General features: G+C 34.0%; 1 protein-coding gene across 1 annotated transcript in view; it reads right to left on the bottom strand.

Annotated features, from left to right (window-relative positions):
• LOC124367847 (RNA binding protein fox-1 homolog 3) overlaps window positions 1-20,332 on the bottom strand; it is a 608,215-nt gene extending 587,883 nt beyond the window's left edge. Inside the window, 1 exon segment of the mRNA XM_046825008.1 lies at window positions 20,082-20,332. Coding sequence (XP_046680964.1) covers window positions 20,082-20,111 — 30 coding nt within the window. The 5' untranslated portion in view covers window positions 20,112-20,332.
• Between the last annotated feature and the right edge of the window lie 462 nt (window positions 20,333-20,794).

Here is a 20,794-nt window from a genome sequence, read left to right as displayed (position 1 = left end):
AAAATGAATTGTAATAAATTATCTATTTGCAGAAAATAGTACTGTCAGTGCTGATAGGGTTATTTCCAACTATCCACACAACTAAGGTTATTTATCATTATAAAACTATAATAGGTACAGTAATACCGCTATCAGCGAGTAAACAGCAGAATCAGTAAGGCTATAACGCTGTCCTCTCCACTCTCAAGAGAGGCGATAACACGCGACAGATGAGGGCATTTGTCAGGGTCCGCACCTCCGTTACCTGGGACAGCTCTCAATATAGGCCGCCAGCTCCGGGTCTGCACCCAGGGGAAAATGCTTCAAAAGCATAACTTATAAAAAACAATACTTTAATCTTATATTCTTCTAGCATATATAAGTACCTCGTAGACATGGTGAAAACTTAAAATTTCACAGCACATAGTTGATCTTACAGTGTAAAATAATGTTCAAACGAAATCAAGCTCAAAATTGGGGATACACTGGTGGAGAATGCGACTGAGGTTGTGAACGAGTTTTCAAAAGATTTTGTGCATCTTTTGTTTTTGAGCAAAATCCCTACCTTTGTTCTCCGCAAGCAACCCTTACGCGGAAACAGAATCCAGTAACCTCATTGGTACTGGCTTCTGTAGTTGAGGAAGAGATTATAAAAATCATCCAGCAGCTCCCAGCTAAAACAATTAAACGACTCTAATTTGATGTCCGTATGCCTTATTAAAACAATACTCAAAGCATATTGTAAGGTCCTTATCACAAATAGTCAATTTGTCTTTTAAACAAAGAATTTTCCCCTCGCTCCTGAATATCGCGAAAGTCAGACCAATTTTTAACAAAGGTGGACGAGTTTCTACAAATAACCGTCTTAATTTTGCCGGTTTCGAGAGGGATATTTGTAAAACTGTATTTGACTACAATGCTTCAGTTTCTAAAGAAATACGTCCTTATTTCTGAATATCAATTTCGTTTTCAGAAAGGGAATGCTGACAATAGACGCGGTTTGATCAATATCGACATAGTTGTAAAGAAAGTAGACGGTCGATATACCCTATTTTCTTAGCATACATAACCCACAAATTTGCTTGAACCCGAGCGATAAATAATACATAATGAAACATACACAAAATAATTAATGATCTTGCATTACTTAATGGGTCGTGTGGTATGATAATTGCCATGATCACCCGGCGAGTGAGAGAATTGAGTTCAAGTACCACGTAATTAGTCCTCTTTGACTTGATTTACCTTTAAGGAAATAAAACTTAAACAAGCTGCACTACATTCATGCAAATTTAATGTATGTATAAGGTAAATACGTAAGCAAAAACTACGTTCATAAAGTTTGTTTTTATAAGATAACTATATTAATTTTACAAAATTACAATATAAGATACAAAAATTTATATTCTTATGTAGCTTGCATAATTACAAGTCAGAGATGAATAGTATACGCGTAAAAATCAATTTGGAGATTAATTATTGAATAATACATTGATTAATTTGGAGTTTAATTGCAATGTGTTAAATTAATCTACACAGGTGTTTAAAACTGACAACCAAAGCGCACACAAGCCAACGGCGCATAAACTATAAAACCCCACCCGAAGGTTACCATTATCTGAGCACTTAGTACACTTAGGAGACGCTCAGATGACGGAGTACCCGAAGACATTACAGCGATGGCGGAAGGCGCTAGACGATGGGGCAATTCGTCTACGTAATACGGTCATTTCCCATCATTTACACTTGCCCTTCTATTGACCTTGAACTCAGTGGCTTTTAAGCAGACAGATTATTCTTGACGTCGATAACTATGCATAATCATATGATGAGAAGTTCAAAAATCAATTATTAAACAACAAAATATTGATGCGTAAAAATTAATAAAAAACTGAACATTAAATCAGTTTAATTGAAAGATTAGTCTAAACTCGATTGCTTACGCCATTGAACATGATAATGTAGTATAAATATTATCTCACTTAAATATCAAAATTGATTTCGAACTTTAAACGTAAAATTTCAATATTCTCACGTTGGCTATATCTGCTTAATTTTGTTAAATTCCGTGTTCTGCCCTCAGCTTTAAACTGTTTCTACACGGTTACAGGCTAGTTACGTTCAAACATAATTAATGGACTTTGAACGAATGGATTTCGACACTTGAGGAAGAGCGTAGATTTAAATAATAAAAAATTCGAAATTCTAATTTTGTAACATATAACTATGGCATACAACTAAGATTGTGTAGTCATACGATGGCTCTCAGGGCTTTGACTTATATAAGACACAAAAGATTTCATATATTCCTGTGCAATTTCAGTTTCTAAATAGGTTATTAAACCTTCCCAACACATTTCGATAACCCTGACATATTATCACATTTACAAGCGGCTATCCAGTCCAAGACACTATGAAAACATATAATGGTGGCTATCCAATAGTGAATATATAATAAACAAATACTCCTATACCCCCCATATCCCTCACTGAACGAGCCTGGAGTGATATTACTTTATCATCTGTTCTTTTTTTCCTAACAGTAAAAATGACGGCAAAGTGTCATAACACAAGAATGGAGACGAAGGTTTACGGCTTTGTATGTAAAGTGTCGCACCTTTATCGCCATCATATTTACAATTTTGGCCGTAGGATACATTTTCAAATATATTTTAGGAAACAAACTATATGGAATGTAATTATTATCCTGTCACTGTTATACTGCGTCTATTAAAGCTTTCTATGGTAATATATACCTTTGCTAATTGCCAATGAATATTAAAACAAACTATGTCCGTATGCGTATGCAAGTAGCTATTAGATAAGCTACACAGAATGTCTTGATTCTTATCTATAATTCAACTTGATCATAGTTTTTTTAATTTTATTATTTACATTAATTATTAACGATGTAACAGGTCGTTCTTAAACAGACGTTTTATGTCTGTCTGTGCAATAAGTCATGCTTAAAAGGGACTAAAGACTTGAAACTTGGTACATAGAAAATTCTTGATTTAAGGAAGCTCTTTTTTGGTTTTGAGTTAAAAAAAAACCACGATTAAACGGAAAAATAATAATTTTACATTTTTACATTCGTCCTATAGGTAACATTAACTCAGAAAAAACAATACTGTAAACAAACCGAGTACAATCTTGACAGTTAGGACACGTGATGAAATTACCTTTTTGGATTAGTTGGTACGATTTCCGTCAAATTCTGTTGGGTCTTTTGATACTTAAAGTTTAAAAAACATAGACAGGTACTAAGCTCGCAACATCAGCCATTATGCCGCTTTACAGTCGAAGCGTTAAAATTAAGTTTAAATTTTATTGAAAAATTTGAGATTGCAAATCATATCAGTCAGTATTTGTTTTGCACCACCCAAATGGCGACCGTAAGAAATAGAAGCATGCATCATCCATGTATCGACATTTCCGGTTTTACTGCTGGCACGTGGTTCTTATTCGGCGTCCATCCCTTTTGTGAATGGCTGTCGACCTCCACCGCAGGGCAAATATATCCGCAGGGCATTGCGGGCAATAAAAGGTCCTTTTGAACGGAAGCAGAATACATTTACATGAATAACTCGACTTCCGTGACTTGGTTCCATCATTGGCTATCTGGCCATCTACCTCGAATCAAATGGCTTTTAACGTACAAAATTTCATATTCCATTGTAATTTCACACACAGAATCCGGTATTGAATACCTTTGTCAGTTTTTTAAGTGCCATGAATTATTATTCATGGCCTTCCGAATACAACAAAGGGAGCGCAGCCTTATAAGAATAAAACTATATCATAATATTTGTCACAGTAACTACAACAAAAAATATGTACCTATTACTTCTTGGTCGAAAATAAAACGACGAATTGGATTTATCATTGCCGGTTCTGCGGTTTAAACGATAGAAGAATGCCTATAATTGATGATAATACTGCTACAATAGGAGAAAACAATATAAGAAATTTTACATGGTTGTTCCACCAACATGTTAATAGTTCCAATATTTATAATTGTTGCTCTAAAAAACATAAAACAAAGGGTCTCACAGAGGTATAAGTACACATATGCAAGTACCGTGAGTTAAAACAACCTGAGATAGTTTATCATTGTTGTTCCGAGACTAAAAACAACAACCTGTGAGATATATTTTACCACCGCTGTTTCAGCAGCTATAACACATGTATCACTGGTAATCCTTTCAGATAATATAATACTACATTAACCATTGTTCCTTTACATAGGCACAAGGATATTTTGTTGTGCCCGAGATTTGAAACATTTCGATATTTATCTTTGCTGTGCCATGAGCAACTAATTAGAGTCGATTAATAAACTTTTGTGTTCTTGTGTGTTTACATATACAAATATAACCCATCTTTGCTAATCAAATTTCTTAAAAATAAAACAATACGAATAATTACTGTTCCTTCTGGTTACATCAGTATAAGATTATGATAATTGTACTCAAATACGTTAAGAATACAACAATACTAATCATTATCTCTTCAACACGTTTCAAGTTCCATAACGTAATACTTGCTACTGCTATACGTTGAAAAATGCAGTAATATTTATCATTTACAGCTTTTAAGTTAAACAAATATTATTCATTACTGAGTATTTATGATAGTTACTCCGCGTTAAACATACAAGAATATTTATCATTATTAATCCCATTGGTTAAACTAATATAAGAATTCGGTCACTGACTCTTATAACACGTTAAAACACAAGAAATTAATCATTGCTACTTCTGATAGTATAACAATGTAGTATATCATTTCTAATGCAACGCTTAAAACAACAATATCATTGGTAACTCAACATATACCCGTTACGACAAAACAATATTGTCATTTTTTGTGGGACGACGAAATGTTTTATTAATTTGTGAATTTTAAAGAAAGTACGAAAAGTAATAGATATTTTATACGAATAATTTTAATTATAGAAAGGCTTTAGGAAAACGTTAATACATAGAATTATTACAACTACGACTAAATGGACTCAATGTTATGTATGGGGATATTCAATTTAGAATGCAGCAAAATATGGTGCCTGTAGTTAATTGCAGACGAATTAAGATTTTCAGTTATATTCAAAAACTAAAAAAGGTTTTAGAGAACAAGGTGAGTTTTATTTAGTTTATTGAGTGACTGAATTTTATTTTGAAGAAAAAAACAACCTTCTCCTTATACGACTATGAAATAGTTTTTGAAGATCAATATATTGGTTATGGTGTGTCATAAATAAAATAAATATGGTCTCTGAGAATGTTACACCAAAATATTTTACGTTCTTATCCCTTAGCACTACAATAACAGGCTCGCTAACGACTTTATAATTTTGTCTCTACTTTTCCTTCTTTTTAATTTTTGAAAGCACAATTTGTTTCTCAGGTGTCCTGTATATGGGGGTAAAATCTTAGAGCCCAAAGCTGGTGCTTCTGTATCTCCAAATTCTTGAATGCTCTGATCGTTAAACGCAAGTATGTCTAAAAATTTAGATATTTTGACTATATATATGGTGGTCATGTTCTATTATTTCTTCACAGGCTCCTTTAAACAATAGGTTAAAGGTTTAAGTTAAACAAAAGTGACTTCTCTAGAATTTCAGAATTAAAGCAGTCTAAACTATATCGTTAGACCGAATTCTATGGTTATAGTACACAAAATTATTAAACACGTCATTAAAGGATTTTATGTACACGACTTACGTACGTAGCGTACGTAGAAGGAACACTGGTCCGAACTCAAGATCACGTGACGGCGGTATACCAACGCTTCAAGTACGCGGCACGTGAGAGGCGGAACTATCACGTGCAGACTCGTGCACGTTGTGTCAAAACTGCTTCAGAACTGTTACAGTGTGGCAGCTCAGAGCACGTACATACACTTGAAATTGCTTTCATCTTAGTTGCTTACTGCTCCACAGAAACGTGTACAAGACTTAATAAATTATGGCGTTTATACAGAAAACAGAAAGAAAGCCAATAGAAACATTTCAAGTTTACAATTTAGAAAGTCATGTAGAGGTGCTTTAGGGAGGCGAGGTTCCTGACTTAACCAAGCCTATATATTCTCGAGATGATTCTGTACCGCCTTTTCGAGTGTTTTTTGATGAGGGATATGGAGGTTGACAATTACGATACAAGGGTAGGAGCAACTATTGACTACAGCAACACAGAACGACAGCTTTTGCTCAGCTCCCAAAACAATTCGGTGTCCGGTTTTTAACGGGCTTCCTGAAATTGAAAATTACTCCATTTAAAGCTCGTTGAAAACGACTTTTGGTGTTAGGTGTGTATTACTTTTTTGATTAAATTCTGACGCGCAGCTTGGACATTTAAATGCCCCATAAAATTTGGATCCGATAATAGTGTAATGAGTGAGTGAATGTTTTTATCATGTATGTGGTTATGTGTTTGTATGTATGGTGTGTTTATATGTATGTAACAGAAATTGCTATTTTTATATTTATACCATATTGGCGATTGCAATACAATGTAAAAAAGTTTTGCAAAAAATGTCCTTTAAACATTTGAATTTAAGTATTTGCATCCATGAAAAAACTATGTTTTTCCTGTAGCCTTCCTTTGACCCATCATGTTTTCAAAATACAAGGTTTTGAAAACAATATTTTTTCTATACTTTAGTTACCGTTTTGCTGGACAGGAATGTTTATAAGGATATATTTTACGTATAAAACATCTATAGGTACTTCCTGATTTTAATCCTTTTGTTCGTCATATTCCTCCAAGACTTTCGCAGAATTTTAATTGGCCACGTGATCTATCTACAGTATATTATAAATACAAGTAGCATACAGATCGGAACGGCGATTGCGTGCAGTTACAAATCTGGTTACTAGTTCGTTATCTTAACAGCGATAAGACTAAAATAGTTTCCATGATAATACTGAAATTATTATTATTAGTCGAAAACAATTTAGAATAATGTATCAAACTGTTTAGTGCTAACCAACCTTATAAGAACAAGTTTGAGAGCTTGTATCAAACTGACTTGATTGATAACCTCAAAATATTTAAATTTAAAATCTTGTACAGACTAGATTCCATCCATTTGTTAACACTATTCCCTTTCATTTTAATTTCTTATAAAATGTAAGTAATCCGATTCTGCAAATGTTTTCAGTTATGTCATTAGTAATAGTTTAAAGTTTTTAAAGTCAGAACAAATACTATCAGATAAAATATTATCGTTGCATGTTTTCAACCCTTTTGATAACCTCCTTTTCGATATCCGTTAAAATTAGGACGGCTGCCTATAGATTTAGTTCTCAGGGAAACTCATCTAAATTCCTGAAAAGCCATAGGGCCTGCATACACAGCAAATATGGTGTTAACTATAAATGCTGCATTTCTACTGCAACTCCAATTTCAACACTAAAATTAAGCTCTCCTGCTATTTCCAGTATCAAGACGTATTATTATCTACATGTTGCCAACAACACAAACAATAGTAATGATCACGGCGGGTATAAATAGGAAAGGAAAGAAAAGATAGAATAGGCGCTTTTACCGAGAAGTGTATCGGATCATCGAATTCAGTTTAATTCTTCCTTCTCCCAAACGCAGCCTCTACAGCTCTGATAGTCGTCTTATTCTATCTTTTGATGTTCGTATTGTTGCTTCTAAGAACCCTATAGTAAACTTAAATAGACCTGGGCGGTTAAGCTCAAATTTTAGACAGAATATTTTAAATAATGATCAATTGAATTTGCTTCTAAACTTGGGCTTGACCCAATAATTCTAGTTCAGTCCACTGTAGTCAAAATGACCTTAATCAGCAGATAAGTTGGACTCCATTCCAAAAGAATTCCGCGCTATGAGACGAACCCTTTCTGCGGCGTTAACATACTTCTAAGACTGAAACAGGAACTAAAATGGCGGCCACACGGCAACGTCACGTCCTGTAGTCTCAAGAAGCTCTGAAGACGATTCAAACTGGACGTGACGTAACATCACGTTCCATCTCAACCGGAACGGATGTGCTTGGCATGTTCTGACAAGCTGGGATTAATTTATATTACCAACATTTAGTGCAACAAGTGTATTTCATTTATATTTTAATACAACAAAATCGCAGTATATTAGTTTTACTGTACTCACATACAAAACACAGTGCTATATTCTTGTAATTTTTGAATGAAATAAATATTTATGATGATGATAAGGTAATTCCTAATTAAATTAACACTCTTACTAACAGTTTGAAAGAGATAATCAGTAAGATGAACTAACGAAAGTAATAATTGATTAAATCGATAGTTTTCACTTACAATGCATGCAAAACATATATGATAAGCATTTAAATGTAAAATTATAACAACAATCAAGACTTTCTGTAATATATTTATTTAAATTTGGACCAAAAGTTACTCCACTAAATTTTAACTTTTTTGCCGTTACGTGACGTTTCACCTTTGTGTATTCTCGCCTTAACAGGTCGCCCATTAACCGCACCAAAGGACTCGCCGTGCACATGTGACAATTAACCAACTACATTTACGTATACTAACGTAGTGAGTATTGACGCAAATTCAATATTATATATTAAATTACAAAATTAAAAGTATTACCCTTGATTGTACTAGTTATACTAGAGGTAACCTGAACGGGAGTTATGAATTGAGACAACACCGACGCTTTCTGTGGCTCACCGACGTGTAACGCGAACTTATCCTCTCTCTCAGTCGCTCCGTTGATGAGGTAGAAATTGATGAGTTGATGCCTCTTTTCGAGTAGCCTCACTAAAATCGTACTTACAGTGCAGCGCTACTAACGCTAGAAGAGGGATGAAGAACCGCGTGTTACCGCTGTCACCGTCAAGACACTTAATAATTTATTAAGAAAAAACTGTTGTTTTTTCTTGAAAGCTTGCGAAATCATAGAAGGAGGTCAGTCGTAGCGCAGCGCCCGCAGAACTAACTGAACTAAACGTCCGGACCACTGCACAAGTAGTCTGTATGAACGAATTGTCTCCTAAGTAATTAATATAACCAAAGGTAATACATCGATTATTGATACTTTTATTGGAATAATTCGTGTTGTTCCTCACATTATCTACATGTACACCAAACGGACATACATAATGTACTCTACCACATATTTAGACTGTTCTACAAAAGAAAAGATCCCGAACTGCTCGACTAGAAACGTTCACGCCTATAACTGAAACTGTTGCCGCATTTCTCAACGTTTACACCAGTGTTTCCTCTCTGGCTGTCACAGAGTCTTAGTTGATTTTGTGGGGGTTAAACTTTCCCAAACTATTCCATAAATCAACAGACACAGCCGGGACTTCTGAAGTTCGCTGGAGAACTACAACAGTGCTGTGTTACAACAATCTACTGAATCTGTTTGAGAACTTCCTAGAAAATCTGCTTCAATCCAGAGAGAAGACCAAGGAAGAACATTTGATAAATGGAGAGTAAAAAAGGTTTATTAATAAGTTTTATTCCATTTTTTTGGACTGTATTTTCCAATAACGGGTGTTATGTTTTGTTAATTAATTTTAAATCCACTTATTTCTAGCTAGGGCATTATTATTGCCAGATTTATTATAAATTAGTATTATTTATTGATTGAGGTCACTTTGTGGAATTTTAATGTCAATAATTTCTATAATGAGGATAAATACTCTTTTTCCTCGTGAGTACGTACTAATGTTTTAATAAATTTTAACAAGTAAACCAGCAATGAAGTAATATTTACCAAGAAAGAAAATTTGATACGTGTAGAGTAATAAAAGTTTATTACTAAGTAAGATTTATTCAAAACAATTTTTAGTATATCATTTTTTCAGTATAGTGTTATATTTTGTGAACTAATTTGAAATCCACTTAGTTATATTTAGCGTCTTATTCTTGACAGATTTATCACTTGGTCTTATTTGTTAAGGTCATTTTTAGAATTTTTATGTAAATCCGTTCTTTAGTAAGGATAATTAATTTTAATTACTCTTAAGTTAAAGTTGGTGTTTGACTTAATTTAACAACTAAACTAGCAATAAAGAATATTTTTACGTACAGGAAGAGAAATTTAATTACTTTGTTCCCCTTTGAAACTTATTTGTGAGACCCATATGTTTTCTAAACCTTGTCATTGTTGAGCTGCTAGCTGATGTTAACATATTGTTTCAATGTGACCTTCCCTTTATTGAATTCCTTATTTGATGTTGAACATATCAGTTATCATTTAGAGAGACATGCATTTACTTACATTATATACCAATAAAAACCATAAGTTTAGAAAAGATGTTTGGTATTAACGACGAAGGCAGTGCACAGTTTATTTCCCCTTGACTTCATATTTACCTCCCTGACTTAAACGAGCTTGAACTTTACTCTCGACGTACACGACTACTCTATTACATCTACGACTTATTACATTGACCAGATTTAATGTCGTAAAGATCGAATACTTCTAATATTTACTGCTTTGGTGCACAAGTAATAAAGCCATAACTTGCACTACCTAATGACTTACAAGATTTTGCGTTGAAAATAAAGGCATATGTGTAAATAAGACAATATGTATATACATCCGTACATTAGCTTCACACTCTAGATACACTTATAACATATCCATGACTTGAATGTACCACCTATTATAGTCTAATGGGTAAGTCAAATTTTACTGTATATGCACACAATCTAGTATTTTCTTGAAGAGGATGATTTCCCTATGAAGGGAATCGATCGTCAACCACGCTACTTTTTGTGGAGGTCAAAATGAGTTGACGTTGTGTTTGTGTCGTGGTAGCAAACATAATGCATACAATGTTCAGTTACACTAATAAATAAGCGAGCCAGCAACACATCCTAGACGGATTCGGTAACCCACTTGGTCCTCTGTAACTCAATAGTCGACGATATTCACCCTATAGTAACTCTTCAGGGTTGTGCTAACAAAACACAAGTACATTAAAAAAAAAATCTTTTTATCACAACATTGAAAAAAGTGGACATGCTACTTCACCTGCACCACTCAATTGAAACAATTTGGGTTTTAATTGATTATATAAAAAACGAAGCAGTTTCTACATAGAATAATCTAATCAGATAATCATTTTGGTAGTCACATGTCTTCCATAAATTCTAAATTCCTAAATAATATAAATTTTTATTTTCAGTTCAACAGAGCAAAGCTGTATTTAGGTTCCAGTATCGGTGAAAATACCAAATCCGTTATCTCGTATTTAGGCAGTGCAGTCGGTTTTTGTTATGACGATGTTTTAGAGTTACAAATCGTATTTGGTTACAGCTATTTTGGTCACCTTCAATATTTTTAAATGGGCCTGATTGCCGAATTACTTAAATTATCATACTTGAAATGCCTGTAAGCATATTCATTATATATTGATAAATAATTTATATTCTTTCTCTCATCATATTCTGTCTAAATTCGTAACGAATAACCAAACGACCGATTTTGCCACCTGAATAGTACAGGACTTAAACATGCCTCTTCTTTTTTTTAATATTACTATTATTAAATATTGATTTTTGTGTCCAATAACACCATCTGTCCATCGTATAAGATAACCTAGTGCTTAGTTAATCTCGCCTGCTTATTAGAGAAATCACGAAAACAATTTAGCGGACTGAGAGAGTGACATACAGATCTTTTACAGATGTGCATAAAATCCTCCAACAGAGCTGCAGAGGCTGCATTGTTTATAACCTTACAACGTGTCGTTTATCGTTCATGTTGTCAGCACTTAACACAAATAATTTGAAAACAATAAATTTTTAGAATTATATATAAAAAGTCACTTCTTCTACTGTAGGTCCTCAACATGTTGGCAATTCGCAAAAGTAGATGTCTCGACCTACCAGTAAAGCGAAATCACCAGCCATTTATATTCTCTAATACACTATAATATTGTAGGAACCTAGAGAGTATTTATATTGTACTGTATAAGGACACAATCCAGTATGTAAAATGTATAGACATAATTCAATCAAAAAATAAATTGATCCTCGACCATGCTAGCTATGGTGGGGGTCCAATGAGACTTTTCTCAGATCAAATGTTTCTTATCATGACACACTTAAAACTGGCATTAAGAGAGGTAATTAATGTGAGATCAGCGTCCCACAGGTCGACTATTAGACAAAAAGTGGCGAATTTAAATTTCTTCTTATCGTTGAACGACGAGATATAACCGAATAATGACGCATTTAACAGTTGGTATTATGTGTTTCAACCTAAAATTTACATTATTTCAGAACCAACCAACCCTAGCAAGGCTCACGATCTATTCATTCTCGGATAAATGTCTCAATTTATTTAATGAAAAAAAACCAGGTTATAAGTTTTTGCAAAGCAAGCTGGCTCTCAGCTCCTTAGTCGCCACTTTATTGGGAATGCCTTCTTAAACCCGTGTAAAAAATCTACCATACGGGCCAAAATGATGACCAAACTTTCCGCGACGCAATACTTTTCTGGATGTTTCTGTGATACTCGTGTTACATACACGATTAAAATAACAATGTGTAGTACCAACATTTTAATTTTAAAATGCGAGTCAAAATTAAGACTTTGATGAGGCTTTAAAGTATTATTTATTCTTGCATACGAATAACTTGAGTTGGCCCCCATAAATTAATTTTTATCTTCAAACATTTTTGAACACTTATAATTAATAATTTAGAATCATGGTGTATGTCAAAGTTTTAAAATGTGAAATAACCTACGAATAACATACGAAATAACTTAAACAACAAGGGTTTAAAATAATAGTTTTAAACAACGGTTGAAAACAACGAAGATAATAAAGCTTGGATGGGTATTTTCATTTCCTAAGCGACTAAAATGCATAAAGATGCTAAACGAGAGCGGAAGTAAAACTATTAGTGGTTAACCTGTAGAAAAAATAATAGCACAACCGGAACTACCTTATGAACCAAGCGTATATAAAGTACATGCCGCGTATTTACTGTTCTCATTACATTCGCACCGCTTGTGATTATTGCTCTCTACATTTCCTTTATGTTCATAGCAGAGCCACCTGTGCTTGTAATACTCTGTACTGTATGTTGGTCAGTTGCAGGACTATTTACTGTTCTCATTACATTCGCACCGCTTGTGATTATTGCTCTCTACATTTCCGTTATGTTCATAGCAGAGCCACCTGTGCTTGTAATACTCTGTACTGTATGTTGGTCAGTTGCAGGACTATTTACTGTTCTCATTACATTCGCACCGCTTGTGATTATTGCTCTCTACATTTCCGTTATGTTCATAGCAGAGCCACCTGTGCTTTTAATACTCTGTACTGTATGTTGGTCAGTTGCAGGACTATTTACTGTTCTCATTACATTCGCACCGCTTATGATTATTGCTCTCTACATTTCCATTATGTTCATAGCAGAATCACCTGTGCTTGCAATACTCTGTATTGTATGTTGGTCAGTTGCAGGACTATTTACTGTTCTCATTACATTCGCACCGCTTGTGATTATTGCTCTCTACATTTCCATTATGTTCATAGTAGGGCCACCTGTGCTTGTAATACTCTGTACTGTATGTTGGTCAGTTGCAGGACTATTTACTGTTCTCATTACATTCGCACCGCTTGTGATTATTGCTCTCTACATTTCCATTATGTTCATAGTAGGGCCACCTGTGCTAGTAATACTCTGTACTGTATGTTGGTCAGCTGCAGGACTATTTACTGTTCTCATTACATTCGCACCGCTTGTGATTATTGCTCTCTACATTTCCATTATGTTCATAGCAGAATCACCTGTGCTTGCAATATTCTGTACTGTATGTTGGTCAGTTGCAGGACTATTTAATGTTCTCATTACATTCGCACCGCTTATGATTATTGCTCTCTACATTTCCATTATGTTCATAGCAGAATCACCTGTGCTTGCAATACTCTGTACTGTATGTTGGTCAGTTGCAGGACTATTTACTGTTCTCATTACATTCGCACCGCTTGAGATTATTGCTCTCTACATTTCCATTATGTTCATAGTAGAGCCACTTGTGCTTGTAATACTCTGTACTGTATGTTGGTCAGTTGCAGGACTATTTACTATTCTTATTACATTCGCACCGCTTGCGATTATGTCTCTCTACATTTCCATTATGTTCATAGCAGAGCCACCTATGCTTGTAATACTCTGTACTGTATGTTGGTCAGTTGCAGGACTATTTACTGTTCTCATTACATTCGCACCGCTTGAGATTATTGCTCTCTACATTTCCATTATGTTCATAGTAGAGCCACTTGTGCTTGTAATACTCTGTACTGTATGTTGGTCAGTTGCAGGACTATTTACTGTTCTCATTACATTCGCACCGCTTGTGATTATTGCTCTCTACATTTCCATTATGTTCATAGTAGAGCCACCTGTGCTTGTAATACTCTGTACTGTATGTTGGTCAGTTGCAGGACTATTTACTGTTCTCATTACATTCGCACCGCTTGAGATTATTGCTCTCTACATTTCCATTATGTTCATAGTAGAGCCACCTGTGCTTGTAATACTCTGTACTGTATGTTGGTCAGTTGCAGGACTATTTACTGTTCTCATTACATTCGCACCGCTTGTGATTATTGCTCTCTACATTTCCATTATGTTCATAGTAGAGCCACCTGTGCTTGTAATACTCTGTACTGTATGTTGGTCAGTTGCAGGACTATTTACTGTTCTCATTACATTCGCACCGCTTGTGATTATTGCTCTCTACATTTCCACTATGTTCATAGTAGAGCCACCTGTCCTAACATATTGTTCCTAGTCCTTTTGCTGTCATGAGTGATTTTGAAACTCAAATCATACTGTTAAAACGCATTCAAGTTCGCCACCAAAATCGTGATAAGCCTGAACCTGGGTTTTGGATTTAGTATGCAGCATTGCATTGTAAAAACATAAATGAAATAAATCAAACCATTATTATATGAGAGTATTAATTATAATGGAATGTCTGGACAAACGATAGTACCTAGAAAGTCTGCTTCGCCCGTCTCACAAAGGTAAAAGTAGAAGAGTTTGACAGATTACGTCTTTAAGTATAGCCGCTGAATATCGGGTGGTAAGGTTAATCCATCTAACGGAAATGGTCATTCAAATTCACTGCCGAAAATTACACCTATCTAATTCCATGCTATAAATTGCCACAATGTTAAACTTAACTATACAATCACAGCCTGTTCAAAGGATAAAAGTCCAACAGTAATAATAATTTGTAATGACTATCATAAGCCCTCACAAAACGTAGCAGTAACAGTTTCAGAAGTCTTCCAGGCACCGAAAGTGAAGCTCCAACAATATCAAAGAAATGTATGAAAACAAAGGCGGTTATATATTTTCAACTCCGTTACGAAGAACAGTTATGAAGCCTACAGTAAAGGTTAACTTCCCGTTGCTTTCCTAATGTACGGTAGGGAAGAGGTAAATAAAAGCTAACTGTTCCAGAAACGATCCTTTCACCGTTTACATCCGGTAGGGCCCCGTTTATTACAAAAAATATTGCGCGTATTTGTGTATTTTACGGTACGGTCATCTCGGCGCTTCTGGCAACAGCCGTAGTTTATTACTGTATTAAATACGAATCCGACTTCAGAATAGCTTTAGCAGAACTTCAATTTATTTCAGAGCGAAAATTAACTTTTGTTTCAAATAACACAATTTAATCAAAAGCCTACAACCAATGTTATGTTTGTATTTTAAACAGATTTTAGTGGACGTGAATTTACATTGTATGACACGCAACCTGGATTTCTTGATATCGAAAGAAAAATTATATCTACGAAATAAAATTACCTCTAGCCAGCCGTGTTAGTTTTGGTGTAGGTCGAAATGGAAGGGTATCAAAAGGGTTAAAAATACGACATGTCATTTTTTCTGACATTACTTTTTTTGCTTGATTAACTTAAGATCAACCGTCAGACGTGTATATAATAAATCAGCGTCGTATAACCATAAACAAGTGAGTTTGTCTCTTTAAAAAGTCATCTGACAGTAGTATAACTATTATTTGTTTGTCTGTCCGTCGGTTTTTAAGTGTATAAATCTAGGAAAAATATTTTCTAAGAAAGACATAGCGTTACAAATGTTAAACTATATTGATACCCTCATTTGAGGGTATTGATCTCATTTTAATCACCATAAACACCAGCATAGCTCACAACATATAGTCCTTTTAGAGAACATTTCTATATCGATTTCATAAAAAAACCAGATTTTGTGATTATACTATGCAAATTAGTTCCTCAACTTGAAGAACAGCTGTTGATAACTTTATCCATCTGGGAAATAGATTAGATTACTATTGCTAAAACTATATAAGTTTTCACAAATTTAAATTAATAATTGAAATACAATTAGGAACTGAATACGATAATTTGACGTCAAAATAATTATTATTTACCTTACAGAAAATTACCATTCTGTAGTAAATTTATTCCAGTTCTCGTTATTCCAGTTATCAGTTACAAATATTATTTAACAGTCTGAGCACAGAAAATAGATTATGAGCAATATTTGAATTTACAGACAAGGCGCAATTTTATTTCTGAATATATAAATCCAAATAACTTTTCAGAATATCTTCTAAATTACCTCCTTACGCGCTTCAAAGTTTTTTCTGTACCGAATTTTGAAACCGAAAATACTCTGTAAAACGACTTATTCCTGCTGTTGAAAACACAGGATTGTAGCATATTTGTGAATTCCATAGCATTTGGTCAATTGTATTTTCAATTAAGAAGTTTATTCAGTCTTTTCTTTCTGAGAATTGTATTTCTGCGATAGTCCATGATGATAAACTTTCGAGGTCCTCATTTCAACGTCCTATTGAAGCAACTAGGATGACGATTAATTCTTTCCGTTACAGGATGAGCAAACTTGCATTGCAAAATTTCATGCACTGGAAAATTTCAGAAACCTTCTATGTGAATTAGCTTTTACATTGATAAATAAATATAAAGTAAGTAAAACAAAACCTTTATGGATTGCAGCAGTGTAAAAGGATGTTGGATTGAAGATTTCTAAATTGACCTAAGTAGGTAGTTTTAGGTATAGTTTTTGGTTTCATATGTATTAATATATGGGGTGATATTTAAATTCCTCCTTAACACATTAAATTCCTAACTTAACACACAATTTGTAGTACATTTCATACGACAACAATACCAAACTCTTAAAACATTTCGAGACAACGCCAAAAATTTTCGTTTTAAAACTACTGCTATCAGAATGGTGGCCCTAATATGGCGGCCCTAATATGGCAAACGAAAACATCACCCATGAAAAAATAAATGTTTTCTGCGCAATAATGGCAAGCGGCAGTTCGGCAAGTAAATGGATAAAGTAACACAGTTTAAGGAATAGAACATTAAAACTGCCTTTACAAAAATGGCTAACCTTGATATCCCCCCTTTTTAGGATTAATCAGTAAAATAGCAAACACAATCTTGTTCCGAATCCCAGGAAACAATTATTTATAAAATGTAAAAATTAAATAAAAACCACTGTTAGTGTTCGTTAGTAGCCAACACGAGAGTGTGGGTGTACAGGTTTGTATTGAATCCATTGCCAGAGCTGTACATATTGTATGGGAACGCGACTGTACCGGTCCTGCACTGATATCCTGATTGCGTCATGTAACATTGATTGCATCATCAATCCTAATACCCTTGGGATCGGACTGTACCATACCGTCAACTGAATATGTCAACCGTCCTGCAAAACTGATCAGCGCATACAAATTTAAAACAGTTCCAGTTATTTTTCAGTATGACGTATTCACATGTTTTAAAACGTTATATTGATTAACTTTAAGATCTTAACTTTTGCTGTTCGTGTTATGAGTTATATCTCGTTTAACTAATACAATCTAAGAATCCATAAAAAGAGGCATACAAAGATTTCATTTAGTCATACAAGATTTCATTACCTCAGTCACCTGCCCCTGGCGCCTGTATATATTTGTATAAATATATTTTCTGTGTGAGACGTCCATTTTAATGCATGATGGTATTAATTATATGAGTGTACCTGATTAACGGGAACCTTATCAACAATAGATAAAGCGAGACAATTATATTTAGGTTTAGTGATAAAATAGTCTTATCTCTTAGGCTTATAAAGCCTGTACCATGATAATTATCAATGTTTTCCGGTTCAAACCGCATAGAAAAAAATGATATAATAAATCCAATCTTGCAATATTTCGGCCCCTGTATTAAGAACAATGTTCAGTCAACAACTTATGTCAACCAACTATCTCAAACAAGTCAATGTTTGAAGTTTGCTGTTTGATTTGACGGTGGAAGGATTTTGAAACAAACAATATTTTTCGAGACATTTTCCATTGTTGTGAAACAAACGATTCGTAACACTACGTTTCGAGATCCTCAATCCGATCTCTTCCTCAAGTGAATTACTAAACTAACACATAAGAACAATCTAGGTTAAAATAAACAAATCATGTCAGTTCTATATGTTCGTCTGTCCCACCAACGACGAACCTGTAAATGTAGATATATTCTGTAGTTCAGTTTAGGTAATTAGTGTTTTGTTTTTATTGAGTGCATGTTTTAGATTTAGTGTGCCTGGAAACATACATACAACATGGTTTTTTTGTTTCCTGTGTTATGCCTGTCACAACGCTTAGGTATAATTTCCTTATTTTAATCTAGCTAGTAATTACGTTTATTCACCTGATGAAGAGATCAGATTCCAGATCGTGAAACGTAGTGTTACTGATGTGTTCTATCTCTAACAATCCGTCACACAGATAAGTTTGGGTGGCGAAGAGGCGATAAAAACCATGGATATATTAGAAAACGTAATACATTTTTAGCAGATATGTTTTAAATGAGCATGTTTTGAATTACTGACAATTACACTAAGTAGTGTAAAAAATACTAAAAGGATCTGTATAGTCACCGAACAAGGTGACTAAATATGAATAATTAATATAAATATGAATATAAATATGTATGTATTATATAGTTATTAATCGTCTATGCAACATATTGATTGATTCACTCATATATGTCCTCATCATGTATATTGATACGTGTCGACAGAGCATTGGATGTTGTAGACCATTTCTACAATAATTATTTCATAATAGTGCCCGAACAAAAGGAATAAAATTTGCTGGAGGCAAGAAAGAATACTTGTAAAAATCCCTCCTTTTAAATTTAAATCACAACTAAAAGAATTGAACGATCGCTGACTCTCTAATAGCCATTAAAATATACACCCCAAGCACATCAGCTAAACATACAATAAGAAAACTGCAGTTATATTAAGTTCTAAGCTATGTTACAGAAATACTTTTCTAAAGGGGGGAGGGGGGAGTGGGATGTCAATAAGTTTAAACGTTTTAAGGGAAAAAGGTCCAACTTAATTTTTAACTTTTATTTCTTGACCCTCCCCGAGATCGAAACCGTGACCTCTCTGTTCCGAAAGCCGAAATAAATGCCATGACCTTTGAAATATAAAAGGCTTCAATAACTTAATACTGTGTATTTGGTATTGAAGTACTTATTAAAAATCAAGGTTGTGAATTACTAATTGCAATTCAACTGCTTTTTAATTGAAAAAAAAAAGATTTGGAGATAGTGCAAATTTACTTGGGTCTATTAGTTTATAAATGATTGATACATGGAAAAATCACGTATTAGCTTTGCATAAAATATTGCATTCATTTATTGTAAAATGTGGAATAAGTCTACCTTCAGTAATACAAATATTCTTTAAAAAGCTTTAGTTCAATAGATAATTAGATATGGACGAATTGTATAGATAAAATAAGGAAATTCTTACCTAATTACTGTAAAAACCAAAAATTCTACGCTTAAAATATATACCGTATGATGAGGCACTGAATTAATATCAAATTAAAAGCAAAAGAGGTATCGCTGAACAGTTAATCAAAGGTGTTCTCTCGATTTAACCAAAGCACTATGGTGAGCACACAAACGAGTATTCCTTCCGAGAACAGACACGTGTACCTGAATGTATAGTCCCGTACTAATACAATCACCGAAACATGGTTTCGAAATATAATTTATTTTGGGAGATTATATTAACTTACCTTACTGACAGATCCTGGGCTTTGGCTCATTGCATATAACTGGTACGAAAACAAAAACTACGCCACAAACTTACGCCCTGCACTAAAGGATTTATCCACTATTAAATCACCGGCACGCAATAGAATCCAGGATACTACGACGCTGGAAAACACGATTGCATTGTAATTACTGTATAAAAACAAGTAGGCTAGGTTATGTCTTATATTTTCACATAAGAATGCCGGATGTGGACTCACCGCTACTGATAAAGAACTGCACTGAGAATCGCTTATCACAAAACGATCACGAGACTCGTCCAAGTTATTCTTATCTCACGCAGAATTGTTTACCGTATATAATCTATGATAAGGGTAATCAGGGTTGGGTCAATTGCTCTGACTATTTAGACCATTACATCTACTCATGAGCATTGTCTGTATTTTAGTATTTAAATCCCACTAATTATATAATTTCACTACCGCCTTTGTTTCAACAATTGTGCCTGTTCGTATCAAAAACCATACCCCACCTATATGATTCGATAGTTGATGACTACAAAAAAATAAAAACTTTACTAAAGTTTGGTTAAAGTTCGTGGATTACTTTAAAAAATATGGTTTTACGATGCGAACCACCATTAATTTGATTATTCTCCAATAATTTGTATAAAATTTAGTATGATTACTAAATAACAATAAGTCAGTAAGTGTAATTAAAAATTTTGATTTTGCAT

This window comes from Homalodisca vitripennis, chromosome 8, assembly GCF_021130785.1.
Source record: "Homalodisca vitripennis isolate AUS2020 chromosome 8, UT_GWSS_2.1, whole genome shotgun sequence".
Classification (NCBI taxonomy): domain Eukaryota; kingdom Metazoa; phylum Arthropoda; class Insecta; order Hemiptera; family Cicadellidae; genus Homalodisca; species Homalodisca vitripennis.
Note: the sequence above shows the minus strand (reverse complement) of the source record. Positions and strands in the feature narration are given on the sequence as shown.